At 43.5% G+C, this 27,704-nt stretch overlaps 2 protein-coding genes across 6 annotated transcripts; both read left to right on the top strand.

The window, feature by feature from the left end:
* Positions 1–357: 357 nt before the first annotated feature.
* pask (PAS domain containing serine/threonine kinase) lies at positions 358–17,302 on the top strand (the record flags this gene model as incomplete). Its single annotated transcript, XM_080463551.1, has 20 exons — positions 358–532; positions 1,959–2,158; positions 2,254–2,424; positions 2,551–2,685; positions 2,778–2,912; positions 3,089–3,278; positions 4,296–4,477; positions 4,567–4,696; positions 5,501–5,678; positions 6,461–6,621; positions 6,785–6,914; positions 7,031–7,569; positions 7,652–7,794; positions 13,288–13,455; positions 13,541–13,666; positions 14,211–14,345; positions 15,978–16,177; positions 16,259–16,392; positions 16,476–16,625; positions 16,698–17,302. The coding sequence occupies 20 exons, from the start codon at positions 358–360 to the stop codon at positions 16,862–16,864; spliced, it is 3,549 nt and encodes a 1,182-aa protein (XP_080319677.1). The 3' UTR covers positions 16,865–17,302.
* A 909-nt stretch (positions 17,303–18,211) lies between these two features.
* On the top strand, positions 18,212–24,192 carry mterf4 (mitochondrial transcription termination factor 4). Of its 5 annotated transcripts, none has more exons than XM_080480319.1 (5): positions 18,212–18,266; positions 19,512–19,833; positions 19,877–20,430; positions 20,502–20,686; positions 22,386–23,820. In XM_080480319.1, exons 3-5 carry the CDS (start codon positions 19,878–19,880, stop codon positions 22,767–22,769), a joined length of 1,122 nt encoding a protein of 373 aa, XP_080336445.1. In that variant the 5' UTR covers positions 18,212–18,266; positions 19,512–19,833; position 19,877; the 3' UTR covers positions 22,770–23,820. The 5 variants fall into 5 exon arrangements, with proteins under 5 accessions (XP_080336445.1, XP_080336443.1, XP_080336446.1 ...); XM_080480320.1 differs by having other exon boundaries at positions 18,225–18,313; positions 22,386–23,812; XM_080480317.1 differs by having other exon boundaries at positions 18,221–18,266; positions 19,512–20,430; positions 22,386–24,192.
* Positions 24,193–27,704: the final 3,512 nt, after the last annotated feature.

Here is a 27,704-nt window from a genome sequence, read left to right as displayed (position 1 = left end):
TTTCTCGTCCAGGCTGAGCCGTCTGTAGTCGTCCAGGTCGAGCTGCAGTCTGTCACAGTGGCTCAGGAGAAGGTTTGAATCAATGCGAGAAGATTCACTGCGCGAGAGCCGGACGGGCTTTGTTTGTGTTAGCATTAGCAGAGAAGTTAGCCGATGGCGAGTGAGCAGGAGAGCTGAGGTTAACTTAACCCTGGGCAACTAGAGTCAACCTAAACTGTCTTTAACCCGCCGACAAGGAGGGGATACGGGTGAGTCTGGTATTAAACCATGTGTGTGTCTGCTGGGCGGATGTTCTGAGCTATAAACGCTCCGTTCTCCACAGTGTTTGCACGACTGCTTCCTGGCTGGATCAGAACGATGTGGTCTGATGGATGTTCAGAGACGAAGCAGGACACCTGTGAGAAAAGACAGACTTTCTGTGTGCTGCGGGATCTGTCCTCTTACTTGCTGGAAGGTGACTCTGGCGTGAATAAGTCCCATCCAGTGTCCAGGAAGCCCAACCTGTGTCCTCTGTATCCTGGATCCATGAATGGTACGTGCACCTGCTTTGTGTGTGTCCTGCGATCAGAGCTGATCTAACATGCAATTCCATTTTATGTGCATATGGCAAAGTGGAACACAGTCACTTCCAGGCACTTACTTCTACCTGATCAAGCATAAGCGACAGTGGAAAGGAAAAAAAAACATTTTAACAGGAAGAAGCCTGCAGAACCAGGCTCAGAGGTGGAGATTCCTGCTGTTCCTGTTGAGGTTAGGCGATAAAAGGGGTGAAATAGATAGAACAGACAAATTGTGTGGAGGGATTCTGCATTCAACACAGCAGATAGAGATCAGTTCGCTGCAGATGGATGGAGGCAGGAGGATCAGAACTCAAACTTCCAGTTCCACTGTCCGAGATGCAGAACCGACTACAGTAGAGAGATAAATGTTAGTGACATGTAATGGTGAAACACTGCCAGTGAGAAAGGAAAGAAGCTCATTGTAGGTCCTCCAGCAGTCTAAACCTACAGCAGCTTCACTAGAATATGGTCCAGGGTGGCCCTAACTGTAAGCTTTATTTATTAGAAAAGTCTTAATTCTAACCTTCAAAGTAGAGGCGGTCAGCCGGTTTCACATGAGAGGAGCCTGATAGATAACAAGTCAGAAATAGTTCATGAATAAGTTTCCATGATCTTGGAGATATATTAGATTTTATTCAGTATTACTCAAATGCAAATTGTTATTCCCAAAGATTAAGTGATTTCTCTTGTGGGGAAACGGCAGGTAATTGTTTCTGGATACAGGAGATGGATAGGTTGAAGGTAAAGGCAGATTATTTTCTCATGGGAAAAAATGATCTTATGATGGGGGCGACTGGCTAAGAGATAAACTGTCTTCACAATGTGGAGTTCACATAGACATATTTTTAATTCAGCATGGTTTATTGTAAGTTCTGCATTCAATTAAAAATCCTCCTCTTAGCGTCCAAGGCCAAAATATCTGTCTGGTCTCCACGTTTTCACTCCCTCCTGTTCCCTTAGATCCTCTTCCCCATTCACCCGTCTGTCTCCTCCGCCTGTCTTTCCATCATGGGGAACAGAGCTTTCGGCCATCTGTCTCTTGTATTGTTTTAACTGTTGTTAATGCTCTGTTTTAACTCCGTTTGTACGGCGTCCTCGAGTGCCAAGATAGGTGCCTTGAAAAGAAAAAGTATTATTATTATAAGTGACATATACTGATTCATTCTACTAAAGAGCTTTTATATTTTTCCTTCCTAAAACCACCACATTTGTGGTTATTCAAGCAATAAGCCTCTATTGATTTGCTGAAATCTTCATTTCAGCTCCAGACAACAAAACATTTCATCCATTCATCAGAAAATACTGTGCTGACAACAATGTGATTGCCTGCTCTGATTACAGGGAGGACGAGGGGAGAAATGTTCTCCGAGTTTCTGAAGCCTCAGTTTTTGCTTTCAGGTGAACATCTGGATGTTTGCACATCTGTGGCCACGAGAAGTCACCCAGACTTTCAGAATGACTCCCTGCCCGCCGTGTCGAAGACGGAGGAGGAAAGCCTCTTTGATCAGCTGATCGCTGGAGACTTCGGTTTGTCAGAATGTCCCGCTGCCTTCAACCTCAACCGAGTCGTTCTCGTGGTCGACCATGAAACCAGAGAGGTGCGAGAACATTTACTGGCTGATGGTGGTGGAGCTTCATGTGTTTTCCTTTGACATTTTAATCTTTATTTTGGCTTTTTTTTTTTTTTTCTTAGGTCTTATCAGCAAACGACTATGCCTACAAGCTGTTTGAATGCACGACTGATGAGCTGATAGGACAGAAGCTTTCCTGCTTTTTAAAGAAAACCAGCCAGATTGTAGATGGCGTGCTGGAAGAAGATCTGCTGCTTGTAGATGGAACCGTGGCTCATGTGTCCGGGAAAGTGGTATGAAATACATATCATGGATTTACTGAGATGTTCTAGTACTGCTGCCACGCAGTGAAAAGACTTTAAATCTCTGCTCCACCGTTACGAGATGAGGTGTGTTTTGTGTGTTGCTGTTGTCTGTAGGTGGACGCTGTGACGCCATCTGGCGAGGCGTCCGTGTCGGTGTTCACCCACAGAGAGTCACAGAATGAAAAACGCTGGACTGTCGTCATTGAACGAGTGGAAAGCTTATCTGCCTTTTTGTCCTTCTCTCAAGATGTAAGCGCACGCTCATTTAGCGGCCCAGTGATTCCTCTGTGGATTCTCTTCACATGTTGATGCTATACATTTGCATTCACTGCCGTTTTTAGGGCATCATCCAAACCTGTGACTTTGCCTTCGCCCACCTGCTCGGATTCCACCACCCAGAGGAGTTAAAGGGAGTGTCTGTTCAGGAGCTAATCCCCGCTTTGAAAACTTGTGTCCACAGCCATGCATTGCCCAAAGTAAGCCTGCTTTACAACTGAAACTGTTTACCTCAGCTGAGCGCCGCTTCCCCGTTTAAATCAGATTTACCAATGAGCTTTACATTATTTAGTGACGCAAAGAAAAAAAAATGTTTTAGTCAACGTTACAACCTCGGGTATTTCTGCCATCTTCACTTGTCCTTTATTCGTTTTAGACGCTGAGGGTTCAGAGAGTGCACGGTAGAAGCAGAGGAGGCGCATCAGTCCCGCTCTGCGTTAAACTTCAGGGCGCAGTCCTCTGTGGAAGCCCCCGGCAGCCACCAGGTGGATCAGTAGATAGCCTGGAAATCTCAAAGCAGCCGTGCTCCTCGCTCAGCACCTCTGATGTCTGTCGGCGGCCTTCAGGTAGGCGGATTGTTCACAAAGGGATTAAAGACATGCTTAATTCTGAGCAAACGATTGTGTAATTCCCTGTCCTGCAAACACATGAAGCACCTTGTAGTTTCAGACCTGAGCCTAAGAAACAAATAGATTGGGGCAGGGACGATAATCACAACTTTGTAAGACTACGAATGTTGCTGAAATATATTAAAACCAATGTAATAAATGTTGCACGCTCATTTTTAAATAACTACAAGGTGTTTTTGTTGGTTCCTGGAAAGAAGACGGTTTTCCAGGAAGTAAACACCATTTTAATCTCGTCCAGGCGTCTGCAACCTTTATGACCAAAAGAGGAGTTTTTATTTTTCTTTTCTTTTCGATTTTCCACCAAATAAAAATAGTCTGGAGCCGTATACTGATCCAAAATGAAGTAAAAAACAAAAATATAATTTTTGATCTGTAATAGTTTACCTTACCTTACATACATTTTATTTTCTTCCGTGGCTAATTTGAGCAATTTCTCTTTTTTTCATGGATTTTTGCTTTAACTATTTAAATAAAGGTGTTGTGCATTTCTTAATGGTTAGAATAGTTTGAGCTTTATTGGCCATTTACAAAAAAAACTTGGCCGTTTTTTGTAATTTTAGCTTTTTTGTTGGGGGAGTAATTTTAGCTCTTTAATCCATTTTTAGTACTTCTGGCTGTTTTAGCAGTTTTAGGTTCTTTAGATGTTTTTTCAGTCAGGAGATTAGATTATTTTTGAAACACGGCGAGCTATGCATATATAATTAAAGTGAAAGCAAAATGTAAAAAAATTTTGTAGAAGTTTCTGGAAGTTTGAGAGCCTCTACAGAGAAGCTAAAGATCCACATGTGGCTCCAGAGCGGCAGGTTGCAGACCTCTGGTCGACTTTAACCCAGATTGATCACTTTTTATTTTATGAGCTCTCATCAGCACATCAGCACTGGAGGCCATCACAATGAGCCTCCAGCCTGTTTTTTAAAAAACCTTCTTGTTTTGTAATGTGTCTGTGTTTCTCAGATGTAAACGTGGACAGCACCGTCCTCTCCACCAACCCGACAATGGAGTACTCTGGGACAGTTTGGGTCTTTGCTCCCACCAACGGTCTCCTCGTGCTGCGTCCCGATGGCTCCATCTCCAGCATCCACAACCACCTGGCTCTCAGTCTGTTTGGCTACAGCCGGGACGAGCTGCTAGGGAAGGTTAGCTAACACGAGCAGCTGAGCGAGGCCGTTTGGACCGAGCGGCGTGCCCACTCTCACTTCTGTCGCTGCTGCTTTGTCATCCACAGAGCGTCACTTTCCTGGTGCCTGGCTTCTTCAGACGGGCGTCTTACTCGGATGTAAAAACCAGCCTTCTGGATGGTTCTCACTGTGCGGCTGGTCGAGGTCCAGCCGCATCTAACGTGTCAAGAAAGTCTGGTGAGAAAACCTGTCTGGGAACCTTTTACAACCTGCTTGATTGGGGGGAAAAACAATCCTTAGAAATGGAGCCGATGACACAAATCAAGATTTTTCTGTTAAAATTTCCACTTAAAGTTCCTCTGCCAGAATACACACGGAAAAAATGAAAAATGTAGGAGCTGGTTTTTGTTGTTGGTGTACATCTCTAATAAGTTGTCAATACCTTTCTTGGGGAAACTCTTCATTACACTCAGACAAACGCGTATTTCCAGCATTTACATTTCGCCCACGTTTGTTGACATCTTCACGGAAACGCCCGCAGATTCCCGAGAAAAGATCCTGTTTGTACACTCGATCTGGCCAGATCTCGATTTGCACTGAAAAAACTATTAACGATCAGGTTCACAACATTTCAGACTATTCTCGTGGCTTGAAGACTCTTTCTGTTGGGAAAGTATGTTTATTTTTCCGGGCTGGACTGAATCAGTCAAATAATTCATATCTTCACTGGAGCTGATGTGACGCCATCTTTGATATCCCACAATCCCTTGCGGCAAGTTTCCAAAGATGATGTCAGTTGGCAAAACCAAAACACAGTTTGATGGTTACAAATTCCGGTTTGTTGGTAAAGATATTGCCTTTGGTGTGACGGATGAGTGGTGATGGTCTTGTTTTCCTGTATTGGTTTATTCTCTGTGCAGAAGTGAGGCCTTTTGATGGGAAGTTGTTTTGTGTTTTTTATTTTTTTTTTATTTTGGGAGAGTAACTTTAAAATGTCTCCCTCCTGTGTCTAAACCGTGTTCTTTTTCATCTTCATATCAGTGTTGGACCCGTCCTCACTGGTCGCTGGAGACATGGGCATGGTGCACCAGGCCATCCTGGGCAGGACCTCGACAGGGAGGGGCCGGATCTTCACTGGAACCAGCAACACGTTGGACAAACAGGGCAGCGCTCTCTCCACCTTATCTCCACCTGCGGTGACTTCTACCCGGATGGTTGCGTAAGTCCAACGGGCACCGGAGGCTCGTCATCAGATGTGACTCGGTCGCTTTGAATACCTGAGGGGCAGCAATGTTTCAGACCGCTGCATCACTGATGACGGACTACCTGCAGAATTGTTCAGTACTTTATGTTTTGAATGCGGTTGTTGTTGGTTCCTACCAGTGATGGAACCTGTGACTAAAAATCTGAATAATAACTCGCATTATATTTTCATGATCGATTGCAACTTAAATATCTGAGAAGGAAGACAGTTATTTTGCCTCCTGCTGGTTAAACGTTATCTCAGTATTCAAAAAGAGCTAATACACACTGCAGCGACTGAAGGTTTGTAACATCTCTTCAGTCAAACTGTCAATTAAAATAAAATAATTTGTCCCACAACAGAAAAATGTCCGTTGTTGCAGCAGTGAATGGACAGTAAATAAGAATACTAATAGAAAAGTGTACAAACAAAAAATACATATGAAAAACAATAACGGTAATGATGTATAAACACAATAATGGTGACAGCGTTTTACTATATTATTGGAAGTTATTCGATTGAACACAAGAGATTATTGCTCAGAATATATTACTGTATATTTAGAGTAGTAGGACATGGATATGTTTTCTGAACAATTATGATCTATATATACAATACTGAAGCAATCATCCACGAATTTTTGAGATTATATCTTTTCCAAAACCATCAATTTTCTCTATCATTCCATAAAGATTCGACTCACAGTTCTCTTTTCCAGCTGAAACTGAACAGTGATATTTTCCCCGATGTGTCCTCAGGACCAATGACACCAGAGAGCTGATGGAGGCGGCAGCCCGGGTCGCCCCCTGCAGTGTCCAGCTCCACGGCGCAGACGACACCCAGGCTCTCCTCCACACACTCGGCCTGGTGGAGCCTCCTGTAGAAGACTCCTGCTGTCATGATCAAGAACTACAGCTGGGTGAAAACATTCACAATAATCGACCGACTACCAAGACAATGCCAGGTGGGATCAAGTGGAGTTTGTGTTTTATTTTAATGCAGGCTGCATATACCTTTTTAATGTAAAGAAAGGACACTGAGGTTGAATGTGTTGTATAGAGGAATGTTTTCTGTCCCTGCAGAGCCTTGGACTCAAGACGGTTGTGCTGCTGGAAGGATCCTTTGCCACTCTACTGATAAAGAAACTGAGCAGCACTCATGTTCTTCTTTCCTCCAAAGCTCGAGCTTCGAGGTCATCTCGCTGGCGAGCAGGTGAGAGACGGCTTACCACTTTGAAACTGGACAGGAATCAAGTCTTTCATTTCACAATGTTTTGACCTGAGCCCCCGTTCTATAATTACTTGGTTCATTCAAACGTATTTTCTCAGATCTTCCTCTGGCTTCTGTGAAAAGTCCCCAGCCCCTGGCGTGTCTGATCCGCCCCAGGCAGACGGGGCCAATTCCGCTTGTGCTTTTGACTCGGCCAGCTGCTTCCTGGACATCAACACTGATGGCGACGTGGTCACCCGGGCGCTGGCTGACCTGGATCTGAGCAGTAGTGTGGAGGTGATCAGCAGCGGAGGCTGCCCCAACCAACACCCCATGTTGTCCTGCGACACGGCGGAGCTCCTGCAGACTCCGTCAGCATGCGTTATCGACTCGGACCAGGAGGTGGAACCATTGGAGGGAGAGGGACTGACTCCGAATGAAGAACAGAATCACTACACAGATCGTTCTGCAAGCGATAAAGGAAAATGCTCAGACTGCTGTGTGCAAATGAATGACGGCGTTCAGCCGGGGATGGAGGTTCCTGCAACGTCCACTCCCAAGCAACTAAAGGTGAAGAAGCAAGCGTCCACAGACACTGCTCGTATTCCAGAGGGACAATTCGAAGGAAGTGGCTACCACAGGGATGGCACGCGGATAGGTTGGTACTAATGAAGTTTTTACACTTGTAATCTTTTCATGAGAGTCATTAAGAAAGCGGCGTGTGCTTTTTGTCTCTCCAGATGTGTTTTGTGACGTGTGCAGGACAAACCTTCCTGACGGGAGCTCCATGTTCTGTCTGTGGATGAGCAGGCGGGTCCAGCAGGCGAGGCCACTGCAAATGGAGGAATCACTGCACAGCCAATCAGCAGTCAGTTTAGGACAGGTCAGTGGCTCTCAAACGGTCCTGATGGCCTCAGAGTGGTTCTGAAGAAGTGAATACACCAGGGCTTAACTGCTACTGGAATAGAGCTTCCAAGATACTAATGTATATTTTATCCTCACACAAACACCCATGAACAAAACTGTCACATTATTCGCATTTTAGCTGCAGTCAGCAGATCAATATTTTATGTGTTGAGGAATGATGAAGGTAGAAGTGACACTGCGACATTCTGTCACTGTTGTGTAAGAGTCCGCAAAGTGAAAAACCTCTGATAAAATTGTTGAAGGTGATTTTTATCTCTTAACGTGATGCAAAGTGGGTGAACAGATGAGAAATCGGTATCGGTGCGCAGTTTATTTATTTATTAACAGGATAACCCCTTGTGGTGTAACATCTCGAGGGGGTCCTACATCAAGCATCTTGAAACAAAATGATAATTAAAAATGTCCAAACAACAACATTCAAAACACGCAACATGCATACAGGACAGTGGCTTTCGGCAATTGTACGGCCCCTCGTACCGACTGTAGGATTTGGTACAAAGAAAAATACCTTCCCATGAGCTAATTGTATCCTAATCAATGGATGAAAGCAAAAGACAATAACAAATTCAAAGTATCATAGTAGTAAAGCTGCAGAGGCAATAAAAATAGATATTGTAACCATCATTAGCTTTCCCATTAAGTTGAAATAAAACCAAAATGCACCGACAGCAAAGAAGTTATTTTTCTCTTTTGACCTGGAAAGTTTTCATCACTTCCAGCTCGGCTCTCATGTGATTCCTCACATGATTTTGTTCTCAAGAGGAGTTTATTCACTAAATAATGTAAAATTATGCATGAAATGAATAAATTCTTATTTTATTGTTTATAATAGGCTCAACATGGAGCAGGATGCAACATTTGATATTTTCAATAAAAATTGATTTTGATGTTTTAAAAAAACTAAAAACATCTCAAATTGAATAAACAATTGAACATTTGTGAACAATTAACTATTTCCACAAAATGCAGAAACTATCGGTCAACAAAAAATGTTAATAAAGAGGAAAACCATATCACGGCAGACATTTTTGCCAATTCTTTATCAACTGTCTGGTTTTAATGTGATCAGAATCGTTGGTGTAAACGGTCTCACAGAGCTTCAAGGGTTTTAGTCCAGACTTCCGAGGCCAGAGGAAAAACACAACACGTTGGCTTGAGTATTGCAAAGTCATTCATGAAATGATTAAACAAACAAACAAACAAAAAACTCCAAACAAAGGATGTAAATTAAAGGTACTTAATGAATGAATCTGCACAAAAACCGGTTCAACAGCAAAGAGGGGGGAAGTTCCTTTGTAACATCGACGGCTGGAACAAAAGTGCAAAGAATCAAAACTAATGATAAAATCAAACCATGCAGTATTTTCCATGATGCAAAGTCCCGTGACGCTCCACAGAGCAGTCCTCTAACCACATCCATTACTTCGCCTGTGAAAACTTTAGATTGACTGTGATTGTAATGAATGAAGCGGACACAGCGTCACACAACTCCTCATGGCTTCTTAAGAACAGGATTACATGCTGCTGCTGCTGCTGCTGCTGCTGCTGGGTCACGTGATCATCATTCAGTTTGACAAAAAGATGATCCAGTCAGCTTTATTTCTAGAGCGCTTTAAAACAGCTGCAGCTGAAGCCAAAGTGCTTTACATAACAGAGTAGTAATGATCACAATAGAAGACGAACCTGGAAAATGATAAAATACAGTAAAACAAACAATAAAAGCAGGCAGAGAAGACTAAACACATGTTTTAGCATGTAAAATGTCAGTGACCTTGAATGAATAGTAATGTATTTGTACACATAAAGACACATAGTTCCTTTTGAAAAGTAACTTATCATGAGTTTAAAATCAAGGCCGAGGAAAGAATAAAAAGAGAAACTGTCCACCCGTTCCCGACCTCCCATGGCTTGTAGGACAACTGGTCCAGAATTTATTTGAGAAAGTCAATTCTGTACAATGTACTTTTACAAATTGTTATTTCTAATTGATCTTTTATATATTTTTCATACATCTATTATCTGTCCATATACATTTAGTCTAGTATCATATGGTTTTTCATTCTCTTGAGAATTACTCAAATTTAGCTTCTCACACCTACACTGGCCTGGTCACACCTCAGATCTAACCCCAACCCTAAAGACGGCTTCATAATGAAATATATATCTTGTTTTTGTGTCGTATTTAATAATCCTTCCAATCAATAATGCTGAAACATTTAGTCGTGGAACCATGCACTCGTCCGACGAAAACATATATATGGGAGGCGTCTTTTGAGGTCTAATGAGAAACGTGTGTGTGTGTGTGTGTGTGTGTGTGTGTGTGTGTGTGTGTGTGTGTGTGTGTGTGTGTGTGTGTGTGTGTGTGTGTGTGTGTGTGTGTGTGTGTGTGTGTGTGTGTGTGTGTGTGTGTGTGTGTGTGTGTGTGTGTGTGTGTGTGTGTGTGTGTGTGTGTGTGTGTGTGTGTGTGTGTGTGTGTGTGTGTGTGTGTGTGTGTGTGTGTGTGTGTGTGTGTGTGTGTGTGTGTGTGTGTGTGTGTGTGTGTGTGTGTGTGTGTGTGTGTGTGTGTGTGTGTGTGTGTGTGTGTGTGTGTGTGTGTGTGTGTGTGTGTGTGTGTGTGTGTGTGTGTGTGTGTGTGTGTGTGTGTGTGTGTGTGTGTGTGTGTGTGTGTGTCCGGGATTAAACCGACTGATCAGACACGTCGTCAATGCGTCTCTACAGGTTCAGCTGAACAACTTTAGATTTAAGTCAAAGAAATGATAAAACAATCTAATGTAGTTTTCATGTTAAATTGTTGCAGTAGATGATCAGATGTGTATTTTTTAAATATTGTGTTTTTAACTTCTTGGAGAAGGGACAGAGTAATTCTGATCTGAGATGTTGTGCTGTAAATATTTCCATCTTTAGATGCAAAGTACAAGTAAACCCTTAACGTTTTTTTTATGTTTGTAACAGCCGCTCCTCTTTCTAAAACATCAGTTAAAACTGCAGTTTACATTCATTTCCATACCCCGCCCCCACCACCACCACCTTACAGTGTAAAAACACAGATAATCCCATCATCATAATCACCCCTGGATGATAAACAAAAAGAACAAACTCCCACGTGGACTCCGATCTTCACTGAGAGCCGCCTCCTTCGGCTCCGATACATCAGGAGTCGTCTGAGCAGCGTACAGAGAAACACGAATCTTCTCTGGACGTGTTCTGGCTCAGATTCTTCTGTCTCTTTATAAAATGTAAATCTCTCTGAGGTTGAGATCGGCGCTCTGAGGGGGTTTTACCGCAACTTCCAACACTTTAATTTGTCTTTTCAACACCGAGATACTTTGATTCGGCTGCAGATTGAATTTAGAAATAATCTGATGTTTTGTTGTTCTTGCACGGTGGAATATTTGCATATTTACATAAAGTGTCTTCATGCATTTAGATCTCCAACTAGAAACAAACATACATTTATTTTTCTGATATTTGGGGTCGATTGTACATTTTTCATTCAGATCGTGGTTCTGCTGTTTCTTGTCATAAATGGATCTTTCTCGGATCTTTAAGGTTTTGAAAATGGTTCAGCTCTAAAAGAAATAACAATTCCAGTGCGCAAGAGTGTGAAAGACCCTCCAGAAAACTTTGTTACCAAATGTGTTTTCTACATTTTTAAATTAAAACCCAAGAATTCTCCTACAAAGCCAACCTCCCAGCTCCATAGGGAGGCACCACAGAGCTGAAAATATCCTGAAAGTGGTGGAAATCAGCCACTAAGCACAGCAGTACTCCAGATCAAGTGACACCATTTCCACCTGGGGAAGTTCTAGAAGTACCCAATGTTGTAGGCAAAGCACCGTCAATTTAAATGTAAATATGCAAATTACAAAAATGCTAATTAGGTCCCATCAATGAAAGAGGCTTTCAGTCCTGGTGCAGAACCCAAACTTTCAGTTGCAGCTGCTACAGACTTTGGGGGACGACGGCAACTGGACATCATGAGTCCACCACAGACCGTAAAGCAGGATGGAAGGACGACTCGTCCACAAAACTGAAACCCGGGAAAACTCGTCCAAGGATGAGATTTCAGAATTTTTTTGAGAAAATAAATCTAAATAATATTTTATACATTTTTCATATACGTCCATTTATATTTTGTATAGTATCATATGGTTTTGTTTACCATTCTGTTAATGGTGAACAAATTGAACAAGTGCATGTAAATACATTTTAAGGAAGTACTTTTGATGAAAAGCTCAGTTTGGAAGCCGCAAATAAATACTCTGAAGTAACAATTAGCAAAAAAATATTGACCTCGTGTAAAATCAGATCAGTATTTGATCAAAATTCAGTCAACATATTATATAACTCCCTCATTCTTCCATGAGAGTTATGGTGTAGAAATATGGGGAAATAATTCTAAAACACACATTGATCATATATATATATATATATTTTTTTTTTTTTTACTTCATAAGAAGAATTGGACTCAAATCAAGCTGATTATTATTTTGTTCCAACAAATCCTCTGTTTGGCATCAAAAACCCTAAAAATACACGATATTGACGACCTTAGTACACTGGCATGTTTTTGTTTCAAATATACTTAATAATCCTTCGAAATGTGTCAAATATACTTTGAAATCCTTCAAATCAATAATGCTGCAAAGATTAGTGGTAGACGAGGTGTCCGGCGCCACATGGACGAGTTGTCCAGGGTTGCAGTTTTGTGGACAAGTTGTCTGCACCGTAGAGCAGCACCCTACGCATTGTTTCATCGACTCTATTATTATGAATATTTAGGGAAGAGCTCACTGTTTCAGAAGACTTAAAGCTTGCACTGCATGTCAAAGAGAAAACATCAACATACCACTAGATGTTTGGTGGAGGGGGCATCATGATGTAGGGCTGCATTGCTGCGTTGGCCTGTACAGCCCGTCGGGAATTCCCAGATTTATCGGTGCATCGTCATCGGGGTTCATGTCGGAGCTCATAGCTGAATCCAGCGGAGATACTGTGGAGGAGGAACCTTGATTTCAGGGCGGCATTGCTAAGATGTTGGTGAGAGAAGACCTTTGGTTTGAGGAAGCTGTGACAGAAGCGTCCCAGGTTGGACTGGATTGACCACCTTTGCTTGAGGCAGGGAACTTCAGAAATCCCATCTCATTTGCAATTCGGTCCCTTTGTCTCCCCAAACGACTCTGCTGCCTTTCATAGAAACCTGGCGAGATAAAAACTCACCTGGTCGCAGTTCCTGTGACACGACGATACTCATCAGGCCAGGTCTCTGATACTGTACATAACAAAGGGCTCTCAAGTGCTCCTGCACCGATTGGTGGGTTCACAGTATTTCTACTGGTCTCTCAGGCCAGTGGGTCAGAAGTGACGGAGCCTTGAGAACTTTGAGAGCCTTGACCAGGACCAGAAGCTGCTGTGCCTCTCTTTTATTCCTCAGCTGTTCTGTTTTCAGAGGATCGGCGAGGCCGCTCTGAAGGACACAAAGTGCTCCACCATGGACTTCGAGCAGTCGCAGGCGTGTGACGGCCAGTTTGAGGAGGAGTACCAGCCGCTCAAGTCCGTGGGCAGAGGAGCCTTCGGGTTCGTGTGGCGGGCGGCGAGGCGCTCCGACGGACACGAGGCAAGAAAAAAAGACTCTTCTCTCACCAAATGTATTTTTAAAACGCGTCGTGTGGGTTTTTCTAAAGCAAAGCAACCGTCTGCAGGTTGTGGTGAAGTTCATCAGCAAAGCCAGAATAGTGAGCGACTGCTGGGTGGATGACCCCATGCTGGGACGGGTGAGCCAGGAGATCGCCATCCTGACGCGAGTGCAGCACCACAACATTGTCAAGGTCAGTTTATTATTGTTTATGAGTTGAACCCTGCGGCTTAAACAATGACGCGGCTAATTGATGGATTTTTACACGAGTTTCATTCCACCGATACGTGGGTGGTGCATTCAGGTGCATCACGTAACTCTGACCCGCTGCGCTCTGTGGCTGAACAACCGTCCTCAGAAGAAAATCTTCCTCCTCTGAAATCACAGCAAATAACCCATCAAATACTTTATCAACAGAGATAAAACCCTCAGTCTTCATGTAATTCACTTGGTTTCTCTCTCCCACCTGCAGCCCCACAGCACATAATTTTCTTTATCAAAAAAGAAATTTAAAAACAAAAAAAAAGTAATCCTGCAGTAAAAGTCATGTGACCACATGGACACCTGCGGCTTATAGACAAGTGCAGCCTATATGTGTACAGTGTTTTTTGTGTGTTTTTGTTGTGTGAGGCTTATATTCAGTTGCGCTCATTAGTCCGGAAACTCTGGTAATCTACTTTTAAGTTCGACTGTCTTTTTCGCGGTTTGTATGATGTCCAGCCGGTTTGTGTCCTCAGGTGCTGGAGGTGTTTGAGAATGGGAGCTACTTCCAGATGGTCATGGAGAAACACGGAGACGTCTTGGACCTTTTTGAGTTCATCGACATGCAGCCGAGGCTGGATGAGCCTCTGGGCAGCTACATCTTCAGACAGGTAGAATCTGACAGTAGAACAGGAGCTGACATGAAGAGTCCTGGTTGGTTCCTGGTTTAAAGTGACAGTTTTTTTTTACCAGACTTTTCTTATAAATGGGCAAAAAGACTTGAACAATCAATATATTGAGGATGATTGACAAGCGTCCATATCAGGTCCGTAACTACTTGTAACCGGTTGAGAGAAACTCTGTAGTATAAGATACTTCACAGGCTGCAGATTACTCCTGTCATCTTAAACAAGATTCGCCTCTCTGCACTAAATGCAACTTGGAAAGGAGGACGTATCTCCACTGCTTCTGGGAATGCAAATTCATTTCCAAATTTTGGTCACTAGTTTCAAAAGAAGTCAGTGGGATGTTTATTAATTTTATTTTTAGAGACCCTGGGGTTTTCCTCCCAGGTTTTCTGTCTAGAGTCCAACATCTCTCCACATCACATTTTAAGCTGTTTGAAAAACTCCTAGTTGCTCGGAGGTGTAATACTGTGATACTGAGTCACAACACTCCCACCCAGTGTCACTCTCTGGTACAGGGAGCGCTTTAATATCCTCCCTCATGAAAAGCTACAAGCTGCGGTAAAGATCAATTATTTTTAACAGTTTGTTCACCTTTCCTAAATTATTTACCTGCAGGTCGGACAATTCTACTATTGAGGAGCAGACAGTTTTCTGAATGGAATAAAATCTCCCCTATAACTCGAACACAGAGTTTAACGGCCGTTTCATAACTGGCAACAGTTTGTTTTTATTTTTTTATCCTTTATATTTTGAATTCACTAAATCTAGTTTATTAATCTAGTTTAAAAAAATTTAACTTGCTCTCTCCAACGCTCTTAAAATAATATTACTACTATTGTCATTATTATTGTTATTTAGTTGTTACTGTTCTTGTCAAGTACTCAAGGACTATATTTAACTTTTCTGCTTTGTTTTTGTGTGCATAAAAACTAATATTGCTCCGATAACAATTTTGTGTCCCGATACCGATACCCGGTTGCATAGTATCAGCCGATACCGATACTTTCCTATACCACAGTGTTTAAAAAAAGATATGGCCTGTTTTTCTTCCATTTCTTAAGAACTGCATACACACTTTGTTGTATAAATCATTTCTATCATGGCTTCATCTGGCTGCTTAACCCTTTGTGAAACAGGGAGAAAACACCAACACAGTAAATGTAGGACAACTTTTTTATTTCCTACCTGGTATGGGTGAAACTGAAAAAAGAATAAACTTTTCTTAAACCTGAGTTTTAGCTCACAAATGCCCAAAAATTGTGCAATATCCATGTACGGGTAAATACATGTAAAACAGTAGTGCCATCGCAGTTAAATTTAAATTAAAATAACAAATAATATAGATATGAGGCTTTCCTTGGCATGCACTGAATACGTCACCATACATGGATCAGGAGTCGGGGCAGCAGTGAGTGAGAGTCGGGAGAGAGAAAAACATGCGGCGCTGCGTATCGGCGAGTTAATAGTTCGGACCTGCCGATACCAGCTTTTAGTGTGGTATCGGCCCCCCTTCCCGATACTGGTATCGGTATCGGCACAACGCTAATAAAAACAATAAAATGTCTTCCAAACTTCTTTTTTTTTTTTTAAAGCGACTGTTTTGCCTCTTCCCAGCTGGTGGCGACAATCTTCTACCTGAGGTCTAAAAACATCCTCCACAGAGACATCAAAGATGAGAACATCATCATTGACAAGAGCTTCCACATTCGGCTGATTGACTTTGGCTCCGCCGCCATGATGGCTACCGGGAAACTCTTCCATCGGTTCTGCGGCACGCTGGAGTACTGCTCCCCGGAGGTGCTGCAGGGGAACCCGTAAGTGTCGCTGTGAAGCTTAGAACAGCACATTCCCAAAGCCATGTTGACATGGTATCAACATGTTGTTGATGTTTGCAGATACGAGGGTCCAGAGCTGGAGATGTGGTCTCTGGGAGTTCTGCTCTACACTCTTCTGTTTGGCGAGAATCCTTTCTGTGACGTGGGAGAGATCCTGCAGGCCCAGCTGCGTCTCCAATATCAAGTCTCTGAAGGTTTGTCTCCACTGTCTCACTCTCTGTGACGTTGGTTTTCTTTTTTTCCCAGAAGCTTTACCAGCCTCGTGTTTTGCTTTCAGATCTGCAGTTTGTGTTACGAGGACTGCTGCACCCGGATCCCACTCAGAGGATGACTCTGGACCATCTGCTGCTGCAGCCCTGGATCAGCCAGCCCATCTCCCTGGCAGAGTACAGCTGGTCCGAGGTGGTTCCTCCCAGCCCGAGCCACCGTGAGTCTTTTTAACGCCGGAGACATCCAGCCAATGTTGTAACACACCAACGAGCCTCTCGTCTCCACACAGGCTCGCCGGGTCAGGAAGCCAAGCAAGACCCGCACGTCGGACCGGACCTGTTCCCAGACGATGGTGATGAGACTCTGCCTGATGATGAGGAGGAGGAAGATGAGGAAGAGATGTTGTCGAGGGCCGCTCTGGAATCCGAGCTCCAGAAGTATCTCCACCAGGATTGAAGCCTGGATTTCATAAACAAACACGTGTTCCTGAAACATTCGGTCCACAGGAGTGAAAAGCAAAAGTTATCAGAGTTGAAGACGACGAAGACTTTCAGCCTTTTCTCCCTCATTACTGATCACAAAGGGCTTCTTAACAGATTTCTAAGAGCTTCACTGGAGTGCTTTATATTTCCTTTTTTTAAAAAAAACTGTATCCATTTTATATTTATTCTTTTAAGTTTGTGAGGAGTTGAAGCTGTGAACTTTTAGAAATGGTGACCTGCAAAATCCACAACTTCAAGCTGAGAGGAACCACACAGGAGGACTCCGACTGTTTATCAGAACAGGTTCCTCCAGCCGTCCTTCCCTTCACCAGATTTCATTATGAAGATGTGAATAAGATATTTACAAATTTTTATCTATTTATTTGCATTCAACAATAAATATTTTACCACGAACGGATTGTCTGTCTTCTCTGGGTTCAGACCCGTTTTTAGTCACAGCTTTCTCCTGTTGGATCAATCCAAATTTTAAGTATTTATTAAACTTGTTGGTTGAGCTTTGTTTTTGTCTTTAATGAAAAAAAACCACCCAGCTTGCTTCACATTCCAGAAATCAGCATCACTGATGGTACAAGGTTGAGTTACTGCTGATGAAATGAGCGTCACACACATCAGGAAAGGCATTATGAAGTATTTCCCTCTGCAATTTAAAAGGTAATTCTATTCTAAGTGTTAAAAGCATTGAGATGTTTCCGCATCTGCTCCCATGTGGGCATCTTTATAGGGAATGTACTGAATATTTGAACAAAACTTTGCTCAACCTGATTCTGCATCCATCATGACAATGTTTCATGTTCTGCTGCTACTGCCTGCTACTTTCACCAGTAAAGATTAAAGTCTCGGCATCTCTACATCAGACAAATGTCTGCATTACATGTGTAGATTAAACTATGGGTTTATGATGTGTTACTTAGTGATGAACCTCAAATAAACATTTTCTTGGACAATGACTAATAAAACCCATGCACGAGAAGAACATGCAACTGCCACACAGGAAGGCTCCAAGTCTGCTCAACCTGACATTTCTGAGTATTGAAAAAACACTACAATATATATAACTTATTCAACACTGAAAGTTTTACTTCATAAGCAAAAAAAAACAAAACTCTTTTTTCGAGATTTTAATGATAAAACAAGTTATTAGTGAAGGGAATAATATGTTAGCGTCAGCTATATAAAAGCTAACAATAAAACTGTGAAAACAGTTAATTAAATGTCTTTGTATTATTTTGTTTATATACCAACATAAACGGAACAGTGCAACGCGGAACCTTTGGTCGTTAACCTCAAGTTGTTGCACGGAACACTAAACGGCGGACTGACGGACCAGAATGGGATCCTGTGTTGTTTTGAATCAGGTGAAAAATGTTTTAAAATTATGTTCTCAGATATTTCTACTTTAAAGGTAACTATTATATTGTACGTACGTCTTTTGGAAAAGCATAACATGAAACTGCTGTAATCCTGTAGCGGACTTTATTCACGTAACTTTTATGTTTGTTAACTGGAGCTAAAAACAGCGTTTTACCTTCAGTTCACTGTAACGAGAGTACTCCGAAGTAATCTGAAAGATTACTCCCCGCTATTGCTTCACTAGCATCCAACTTGCTTTTTCCAGTCTCCATTCAGCTTTAAACGCAAATGAAGCTAAAAGAATTTCATGTATGGTTTTCAACAGAAAGATGCTACATGTAGTCAGTGTCCCTCAAAATGTCCTTGGATCTCTGAGACTGAGGAAAAATACAAATATCTCAAAATTGTAGTACAAAATTATGTCTATTTGTCCCTTATCTGGTTCGCATGTACTTCATCTGTGTATATATATATATATATATAATTATCTACTTATATGTACATAGTCTCTTCTCTTATCTGCTTCTATCCTAACTCTCTTTAACTATTTGTGTAACGTGGAGCTGCTCCGATGAGCCAATTTCCCTATGTGGGATTAATATAGTCTATTCTTTTCTATTCTAGTCTACTCTATTGTGCTTATGAAAGCCAAATCCAATGTTGCTTTTCTTTGTCCTATCAAATCCTGCTTTACACGTCCCACCAAACAACTCCTGGTTAGAATGACATTTCTACTAATCTTAGATTCTGGAGAGTTAATCTGCAGATCTCCCTAAAAAATTATCCCTTTTTCCTATCCTGCTATTCACTTTTTGTTGAAGCTCCATCCCGTATATGGACACAATTTTCAGTCCATGTTCCAGTAGATTCATCAGTCTGTGGTCCCCAGTTCAGTTTTCTGCTTCCAACGACTTTAATCAACTGCAACAGACCTTCATACTTTACACATTCATTCTACAAATAACATCACTGCACTTCCTTTTAGCTTTTATTGATTTGTTTCTTAATATATATCACTGTCAACATTGACAACATCTTATAAGATTCTTATACGATGATGTGACACAGTTTTTTATATATATATGTATATATACACACAATGTTCTTCGTGCCACATTGCTGCTTTCTGGCCATCAAGTAAATGAGAACTTGCTCTCGATTGACCTTCGTGGTAAAATGAAGCTGAAATAAATAAACAGTGATTACTGTCTGTTACAAGGATTTATCTAAATAACAATTTCTTTCCACAGATTCTTCATTGGACTGTGAGAAACGTTACTTCATCTGGAAAATGTCGTCTCCCGGCTCCTAACAGCAGCTGCAGGATGCTCTGCTCCTCCAGCAGGACGCTCTGCTCCTCCAGCAGGGGGCTCTGCTCCTCCAGCAGGGGGCTCTGCTCCTCCAGTATGTTGCTCTGCTCCTCCAGCAGGGGGCTCTGCTCCTCCAGTATGTTGCTCTGCTCCTCCAGTATGTCGCTCTGCTCCTCCAGCAGGGGGCTCTGTTCCTCCAGTATGTCGCTCTGCTCCTCCAGCAGGGGGCTCTGCTCCTCCAGCGGGAGGCTCTGCTCCTCCAGTATGTCGCTCTGCTCCTCCAGCGGGAGGCTCTGCTCCTCCAGTATGTCGCTCTGCTCCTCCAGCAGGGGGCTCTGCTCCTCCAGTATGTCGCTCTGCTCCTCCAGCAGGGGGCTCTGTTCCTCCAGTACAGGGCTCTGCTCCTCCAGCAGGGGGCTCTGCTCCTCCAGTATGTCGCTCTGCTCCTCCAGCAGGGGGCTCTGTTCCTCCAGTACAGGGCTCTGCTCCTCCAGCAGGGGGCTCTGCTCCTCCAGCGGGACGCTCTGCTCCTCCCGCATGAGGCTCTGCTCCTCCAGCAGCCATCACCAGGACTTGACTGCTCTGTCCAGGAAGGCGGTCCCGGAGCTGTCCCAGAGCTCTCTGGCTGAACTGGGCTTCACGGAGGCCCAGTCGGAGCAGATCCTCCGGGCTGTGTCCAGTTTGAAGAAAGGAAGTGTTGCCAGAGAGGTTTTGCCTTCGCTCACCGTCCTGCTTGTCCTCGGGTTCAACTGCAGCAGTGTGCTGAAGCTGCTGGAGAAATGTCCTGAACTCTACATGGTGAAAGAGGTCCAGCTCCAGCAGCGCATCAACAACCTCAGGAAACTGGGTTTGATAGAAGGTGAGAGACGGAGCCGTGTGTCGTAGCGTCAGTAACACTGGGGATGTGTTGACCGTCTCTCTCCCTCGTAGGCAGCCTGCAGAGAACGGTGGCTCATTACCCCGACATCCTGACGGTTCCCGTGAAGACGGTGAGAAGCGTGGTGGACTTCCTCCGGGAGAAGTGCCTCTTCACCAGCCAGCAGCTCGCAGAGATCCTCAGAGACAGTCCAGCAGTGACTCTGGAGGACCTGGACCAGCTGGAGTACAAGTTTCAGGTCAGACTGGTCTCAGCATGCTGAGGACGGTTTAATACCAACTCTAATTGAACCAGGACATTTATTGGATCAAACAGCAAGTTGCTCAAAAGGTACTGGAGCACAGAGCAGTTGGACAGTCAAACGTTTAGAGAAGGTCACATTAAGGTCACCTTGAAAGGTTAAAATACATTTTAGGTTCATCTGGAAATTTCTCCCCGACTTTTTGTGAGCAGCATCATTTCGAAAAATCAATTCCTATTTGTCACATTTGCCAAAATCACACTCCTTATAGTTAAAACCGAAAACTTCACCTCCCTGCACCCAAAGTAGAACCGAACCCACACGCACAGCCAGAACATAGAAGTGTTGGAATTTCACTTAAAGTAAGTGAAAGTAAAGACATTCTAACGTAAGACATTCGGATGAAGCCCTGCTGTTTCAGATCAGAGCACAGCTGCAGTGCGCCCTCTGCTGGTTGTGATTGGACTTGGGGAGAAATTAAGATGATTTTCATCACATTTTCATCTGTTTTGAACGAGTACGGCGACCCAGAGAGAAGAAAAACAACCCAGAGAGGGAATGCGTGAGCAGTAGCAGCTGCACACTGCTGAATCTCTGTCTGCACGATGGCGTTTGCACTGTGGTGACCGGTTTGGGCCACCGTACAGAACTGACCACTGATAGGTGTCTTAGTCCAGCATTGAGCCGTTCACTAAGTCCTGAAAGTCCAGGCTCACTTGAAAAAGAACATCAGATCCTCTGAGGCTCAGCTTCTCTGAAACATCTGAAACATGAATAATTGAATCTGGACAGGAGCTGATGGCGATGAAGTGAATAGATGCATGTCTCTGATCATTATTCTGCTCTACGTCCATCACAGCTACATGTTGATGTTTTCCTTCGTCAACAAAAGTTCAACCGAGAAGTTTTCTACTGCGTATATTGATTTATTTATTTATTGGTTTGTATGTATCTTACCAACTTTTCCCAAAAACTACTCACCCGAATCCCATGAAATTTTCAGCGATGATTTGTCATCATCCAAGAACCAATCCATTAGATTTGGGGACGTTAACGGCAAACCGCTTCCGAATAAATCCCAAAAAACTGGTGAAAAACTTCCCATCGATCTCCTTTCATCTCATCACACTGAAATTGCTTTGAAAGTTTCTATTAATAACAGAACTAATACATCTCCCAGGAAGCCTGGCAGCCTCTCCGTAACATGGTAGCTGAGCTGTTTCCATAGCAACAAGTCTCGTTCCACACGGTGATGTAGCTACCTGAAATACCTAGTCAGCGTCGATATGAGCTAACGGCTATCATGCCAGCGATGCTAACTCTGTTCCTCAAACAAATGTGGCGTTGGCGAAGCTCCGCGCTCTACCGAGTGTAGCTCTAGTTATGAATGTTTTAAAAGACTGTATTTCTGGTATTTAAACCTGAAGTTTAACACCTCCCAACGTGAAACCAACTTCACAACGAAACAGTCTTGACTGTAGCTCAGATTAAAAACTAAATATTGTTTGATTGAACAGAAAGTGAACTATCTGTCTGTAAACAAAACAAAACAAAGTATTGGAGTTAAGAAGTGAGAATGTGTATTTTCCCTCCTCCACTCAGTGTAGTTCTGATCTCGCCGGGAGAAACCTGCTTTCAAATTCCCGCTGGTACGAGTCGTGTTTGAGTGTTGTGTCGTCTCTTCGTCTCTCCACAGTACGTCTACTTCCGAATGGGCGTCAAACAGGCCGACATGGTGAAGTTCCGCCTGTTCCGGTTCCCTCTGGACGAAGTTCGCTGTCGACACACTTTCCTGGAGCGGCGAGGTTTCTACCAAACCCCCGACAAGAAGGGACAGACCACCATCATCAACCCCCGACTGGACGCCGTCCTGCACTCCGACCTGGACACCTTCCTCACGCAGCTGGCCCAGGCCTCCGGCGAGGAGTACCACGTCTTCCAGAAACTGCTGCCAAGGGAGTGGCAGGAGGAGGAGCTGCAGCTGGGCAAGATCCAGGCTGAGAGGGAGGAGGAGGAGGAGGAGGAGGAGGAGGAGGAGATGACGGGAAAACGTGGATATGTGAAGAGGAGAAAGCGATGATGAGTCCGTCTCTGTAGAGCTCACATCTAACATGATATTGTAAAGTTTTAATTCACTTTTTCCTTCTTTAAATTCGATGACGCCTGATTCAGTATCGCTCTTCAGGTAAAATGTTTGACAAATCTTTACTCTCCATAGTTTTATCTCTATGTTTGGTTCTGAAGTTATCAAAAGATAACAGACCAATCAGTACTTTTATTTTGTGATACAGGTTACAGCAAGTTGACCGCAGCTTTTACACACAATGTAAGAAAGAAATACTCCTGATAATAATAATCCAAAGCAGCGGGACACTAAAGGGGCTCAGGTGAGCTTGATGGATTAATGTCTAGACTTCTTTGTCTTGTGTTTTATTTGATATCATGAAGTTTTACGAGGAGACGAGCGGCGACGTCGTCAGGAAAGAGACAGAAGCTGCAGGTGAAGTTTAAATAGATGATTAACAGATTAAATCCAGAGACTGAGAATTACTGTCTGTTTTAAATCTGAATAGGAACGGAAAAATATCAATAGTAGAACTGGAACAGAGCCGATGGAGCTCAGGACTGAATCACAGGATGTGGGGGGAAAATAAAAATACTCCGTTTATATCAAAAAGTACTGCAGATATTTAACTCATAATTCAACTGTTTAACACTGTTGGATTGACATCAGATTGGGTCTCTGAGAATATTCCCGTAGTTCTTCCGTCTTCGGTCTCAGCTGCTCTACAATGTCCTTTAACTTTAACATGGAGTTACTGTCTGACTCCAGGCCATCAGAGCCTGAAGCTGCCATGTAGACACACACACACACACACACACACACACACACAGACACACTCAGCATGTGCTAATCTACAAGGAAACACTACAACTCAAGGTCGCCTGCAGTCCATAGTTCAGTTTTTATTGATCTGCAGCCAAATGATCATAGTATATTTGAGAAACGACTTTAAAGTTACAAACTGATTTCAGAAAAAGCCTGATAATTGTATTCATGTACGTCTCACTGAGTGAATGTTCTGCTCATTTAAATAAACTTTGGACGGTTAATTCCCCTGCACTGCTGGAAAAAAACCTGATCATTTCACACAAACGTACCTCACACTGATGGAGTCGCTGTTTTCTGCCTTTATTTAGATGAGTGGATCCTGGGATTAGTGAGGCGGTGGGAAGCAGCAGCTCCAGAGTGAAAGAGGAAGGAAACGGCTGGATTAGTGCCGACTAAGACTGTTTAAAGCTCCGAGGCTCTGTTACTTCATAAGAGTGGGAAATGTCCTCGGTGCAAATGAGTGGTTGAAATCTGGAACCAGTTTGAAGTTTGACTGCATTGGCCGACACTCTGGTTTAATCTCCCAGACTGAACTTGGATTACAGCTGAATACCTTTGTAATTCCAATAGAGGCAGGAAGTCTGAACAGGATTAAATTCATTACAAGTTGATAAACTTTTCTGAGCAGTTTGGTTGTTTCAAGTGTCCAGTATTGTTTATTTCTTTGAGCCAATCTTTACTTAGAAAATATATTTCTCTACAGCCATGACCAAATAGATCTATTCTATTCCAATGCAGGACTTAGATTCATGACTGCTTTTGAAGGTAGTAACTGTAATACTGCAGACATTTGCAGAGTTGCACGTTAGTCCTGTACAGTAGGTGGCAGTAGTGAGTCAATGCGGTACCTAAGTGTCCTCAGTCTTTTGATTCTGTCGTAGTTTTGACAATTTGTCTTTTAAAGTTGAACTTAGCGGAGCTCCAGCCTGTTTTCTTCAATGCTCAATCTGATATTTGTCTTGTTGGACTGAGGACCGACTGAATTTAAAACCGAGCAGCTGAGACGAGTTGCATCCACCGCAGAGTTCCCACAACACAAAGAACAAATAGGGTGGAGGTGGAGGTGGAGGAAGCTATGAAATATCAACACAGCAAATCACAATTTGGAAAACAAACAAGTGTGTGTGTGTGTGTGTGTGTGTGTGTGTGTGTGTGTGTGTGTGTGTGTGTGTGTGTGTGTGTGTGTGTGTGTGTGTGTGTGTGTGTGTGTGTGTGTGCCCTGTGATGGACTGAGGTTGACTCCAGTCCTGATGAGTGGACGAGCTGGATTGTGATTCAAGGTGGAAGAAACACCCCAGTCCTCGAGCTGCTGCCAATAAAAACACCAACAATACAAGGTTTGTGACGGCTGAACATGGCAGGGTCCTGACCGGCCCTCGTGCACCAGTCCAGGAGTCTAATGCAACGTCTCCCATCAAAAGAGCCGTTCAATGATGGTGTGAATGTGAGTGGACTTGTTTCCATCTGTACCTAGTTGATCCCATGAAGGATAACAAAGCATTTTGATTAAATGTCCACTCAGACACGCAGTAACCGCATAAAGAGACCAAGAGACATTTTGAATTCAAATAATTCAGACAAAAAGAACATCGTCTCTATTCTTGGCTGTGCGTGGCTGCCCTCTTGTGGAGGAAAAAGATACTGCGCCTCACTGAAACAGCAGCATTCATGATTAGGCTGCAGGGCCAAATGGAGGGAATCAACAGAAAGCACTTGGACAGGGGAGGCAGACGCTCCTCAGAGTGTCAGTGTTGCCTTCAGTCATTATGTCTCAGCATTTAGTGACGGCTGGTGAAAAAAACCCAGACTCAGGGAAACCATGCAAACTGAAAGGCCCTGTCGGCCTGCAGGCTCGGACGTGGAGTCTTCTCGCGGTGCTGTCCGCTGTGTTGCACAGGCCCGACTGTGCGAGTGCTTTTCAGCCGAGGATGAGGAGGAATTAGAAGCAGGCTGAACGTGGGGGAGCTGAGAGCACCTCTGTCTGCTCGGTCCTCCCACTCAGCTGGAGTGTGAGAGGCAGACGCAGCGCGTTCCGTCTATTTCTGTCCTGGATGAGTGAGGTCTGTCCTCCACTGTTCCCACCAAGACCACACTGACTCATCCACGGTCTGAATCCTGCAGGACAAAGACGGATTCAGAGTGTCACCTCAGAGTAACGGTGGAGACAGACAGTCTGTACCATTTGTACATCGCAGGAGTGAAACACGTGTCGTCGTATCTTTCTGTGTCATCTTATCTTGTTTTTCCTGTGCGACGACTACGAGCTTGATCAGTTTTATTAATGCTCAAGCAGTAAAGTCATTTCTCTTTCACATTTGAATAACTCATGACTTCACCTCACATGTTCTTGGACTGTGGGAGGAAACCCACGCACACACAGGGAGAACAAACAAACTCCACACAGAAAGGCGCTGGGCTGAACCCACGACCTTCTCGCTGTGAGGCCAGAGCGCTAATCACTGCCCCACCGTGCTTTAAATTCATTCATAAAATTTCTTAGGAAAAATATCAAAGATAGCGCTCGTTCTGACCCTTTTCATCAAGAAGTACTTGTGAGATTTTGACTGGAACGGATTTTAGGTGCACGTTAGGAACAGTCAGTCGTTGATAGCATAGCGATAGCATAGCGATAGCATAGCAGTCCTTTGCTCACACGAAAAATTAAAAAAACAACTATGGAGCCGTCTACAAACATCCATGCGGCAGAGCAACGCTCCTCGGAGATTTAAAATGACACGCAGTAAATTAGTAAATCACACGGGGTTCAAAGTTTCCTCTGGTACCGTTAGCGGTTAGCGCTGGCGGCCATTTTGGCCTGAAATTAGTGAAACATTCTAACACAAACATGAAGAGCAGCTGGGAGAGTCGCAGGAACATTGTTGTTGTAAATAAATTTAAGAGGAGTGTTTATAACCACTTTGGGGTGCGCCCCCTTGTGGGCGGTTTGAACAAAGAGCACAAACAAACAAACAAACAAACAAACAAACAAAAAGCCACTTTCAAACTCCAGATTTTCATGCAAGTTTCAACTGAGGTCCAACAACAATAAACAAGGGAAACATGATTTACAGGTGGTGACTCCTTTAATTGAATTAACTTCAGGATTCTTATTTGGCCTGAAGTGAATTAAATTCAGGACACTTTTGATCAAAACACATATTCTAAAATCCGGCGCGTTTGCCTCAAAAGGTCAATGTTTTCAAGCGTGAGTTCGGCCTCCTGTGTGGGGTTTGCATGTTGTCCCTGTGAGGGTGTGAATATGAGCCCGATGACCTAAATTTCTGCTCCAAATAACCCAATTCCAGTAATACATAAACTCAAACCCATGTTGATACATCAAAAATATTTAATTATCTATTATAGATTAAAGTAAATAGATTAATCAAAGTCAATAACTTCAAAAATCAATTGGAAAGTTTCTTACTTCCATCTTCCCTCCATGTAACAGTGGCAGCTGCTGAAAACTATTCTAGGTAGAGCTGTGCTTCACGAGCTCCACTATTTCCTGACTTACGTTAAAAGAAGAAGAATCCTTCTTTATTACGTACATCATGATATAAGTAGCCCATGTGGGGGGCAGGGGGGGCATCGCCGCATTTTGCAGTTCATGTCGTCGTCCTGGCTCCGTCACATGACGGCCGCCAGCGTTCACTGGAACGGTTCCAGATTCTTCCACTGAGTGTGAAGCTGTTTGTATCAGGAGTAGGAGCCGCTGCTCCTCCACATTGAGAGTTGAGGCAGTCCATCTGATCAGGAGGCCTCCTGGTGTCCCCTATTAGAGGTTTACCAGACCCAACCGACTTGTTGGGGGCCCCGGGGTCGACCCCGGGTCTCTGGAGGGATTAGATCTGTGGTTCGGTCCGGGAGCAGCTGGAGAGCTGGAGGACGTTGTGGACAGAGATCTGGGCTCCATTATTCTCTACTGCCACCACGCCTCCAGCCGGACGAAGAGGAAAAGATGCTTTTGTATCATCAGAACATTTAATTTGTTAAGATGGAGCATCAGGGTCATTCACAATGTACCTCCTCACTTCAAACAGCAGGATCCCCAGCAGTGCTGCCGCTCGTACTGATTAGTATGAAGCAGGATGTATGCGCCACTGGAGCAGCTTTTAAACCACC

Source organism: Lipophrys pholis (genome assembly GCF_963383615.2).
Source record: "Lipophrys pholis genome assembly, chromosome: 1".
NCBI classification, from domain to species: Eukaryota; Metazoa; Chordata; class Actinopteri; order Blenniiformes; family Blenniidae; genus Lipophrys; species Lipophrys pholis.
Note: the sequence above shows the minus strand (reverse complement) of the source record. Positions and strands in the feature narration are given on the sequence as shown.

Excerpts from the sequence above, each read along its gene's own strand:
- mterf4 (XM_080480317.1), top strand. The coding sequence starts at position 18,240 with ATGGGATCCTGTGTTGTTTTGAATCAG. Across the intron at positions 18,267-19,511 it reads CCTGTGTTGTTTTGAATCAG|ATTCTTCATTGGACTGTGAG; the intron begins GTGAAAAATGTT and ends TTCTTTCCACAG. Across the intron at positions 20,687-22,385 it reads AGCTGGAGTACAAGTTTCAG|TACGTCTACTTCCGAATGGG; the intron begins GTCAGACTGGTC and ends GTCTCTCCACAG.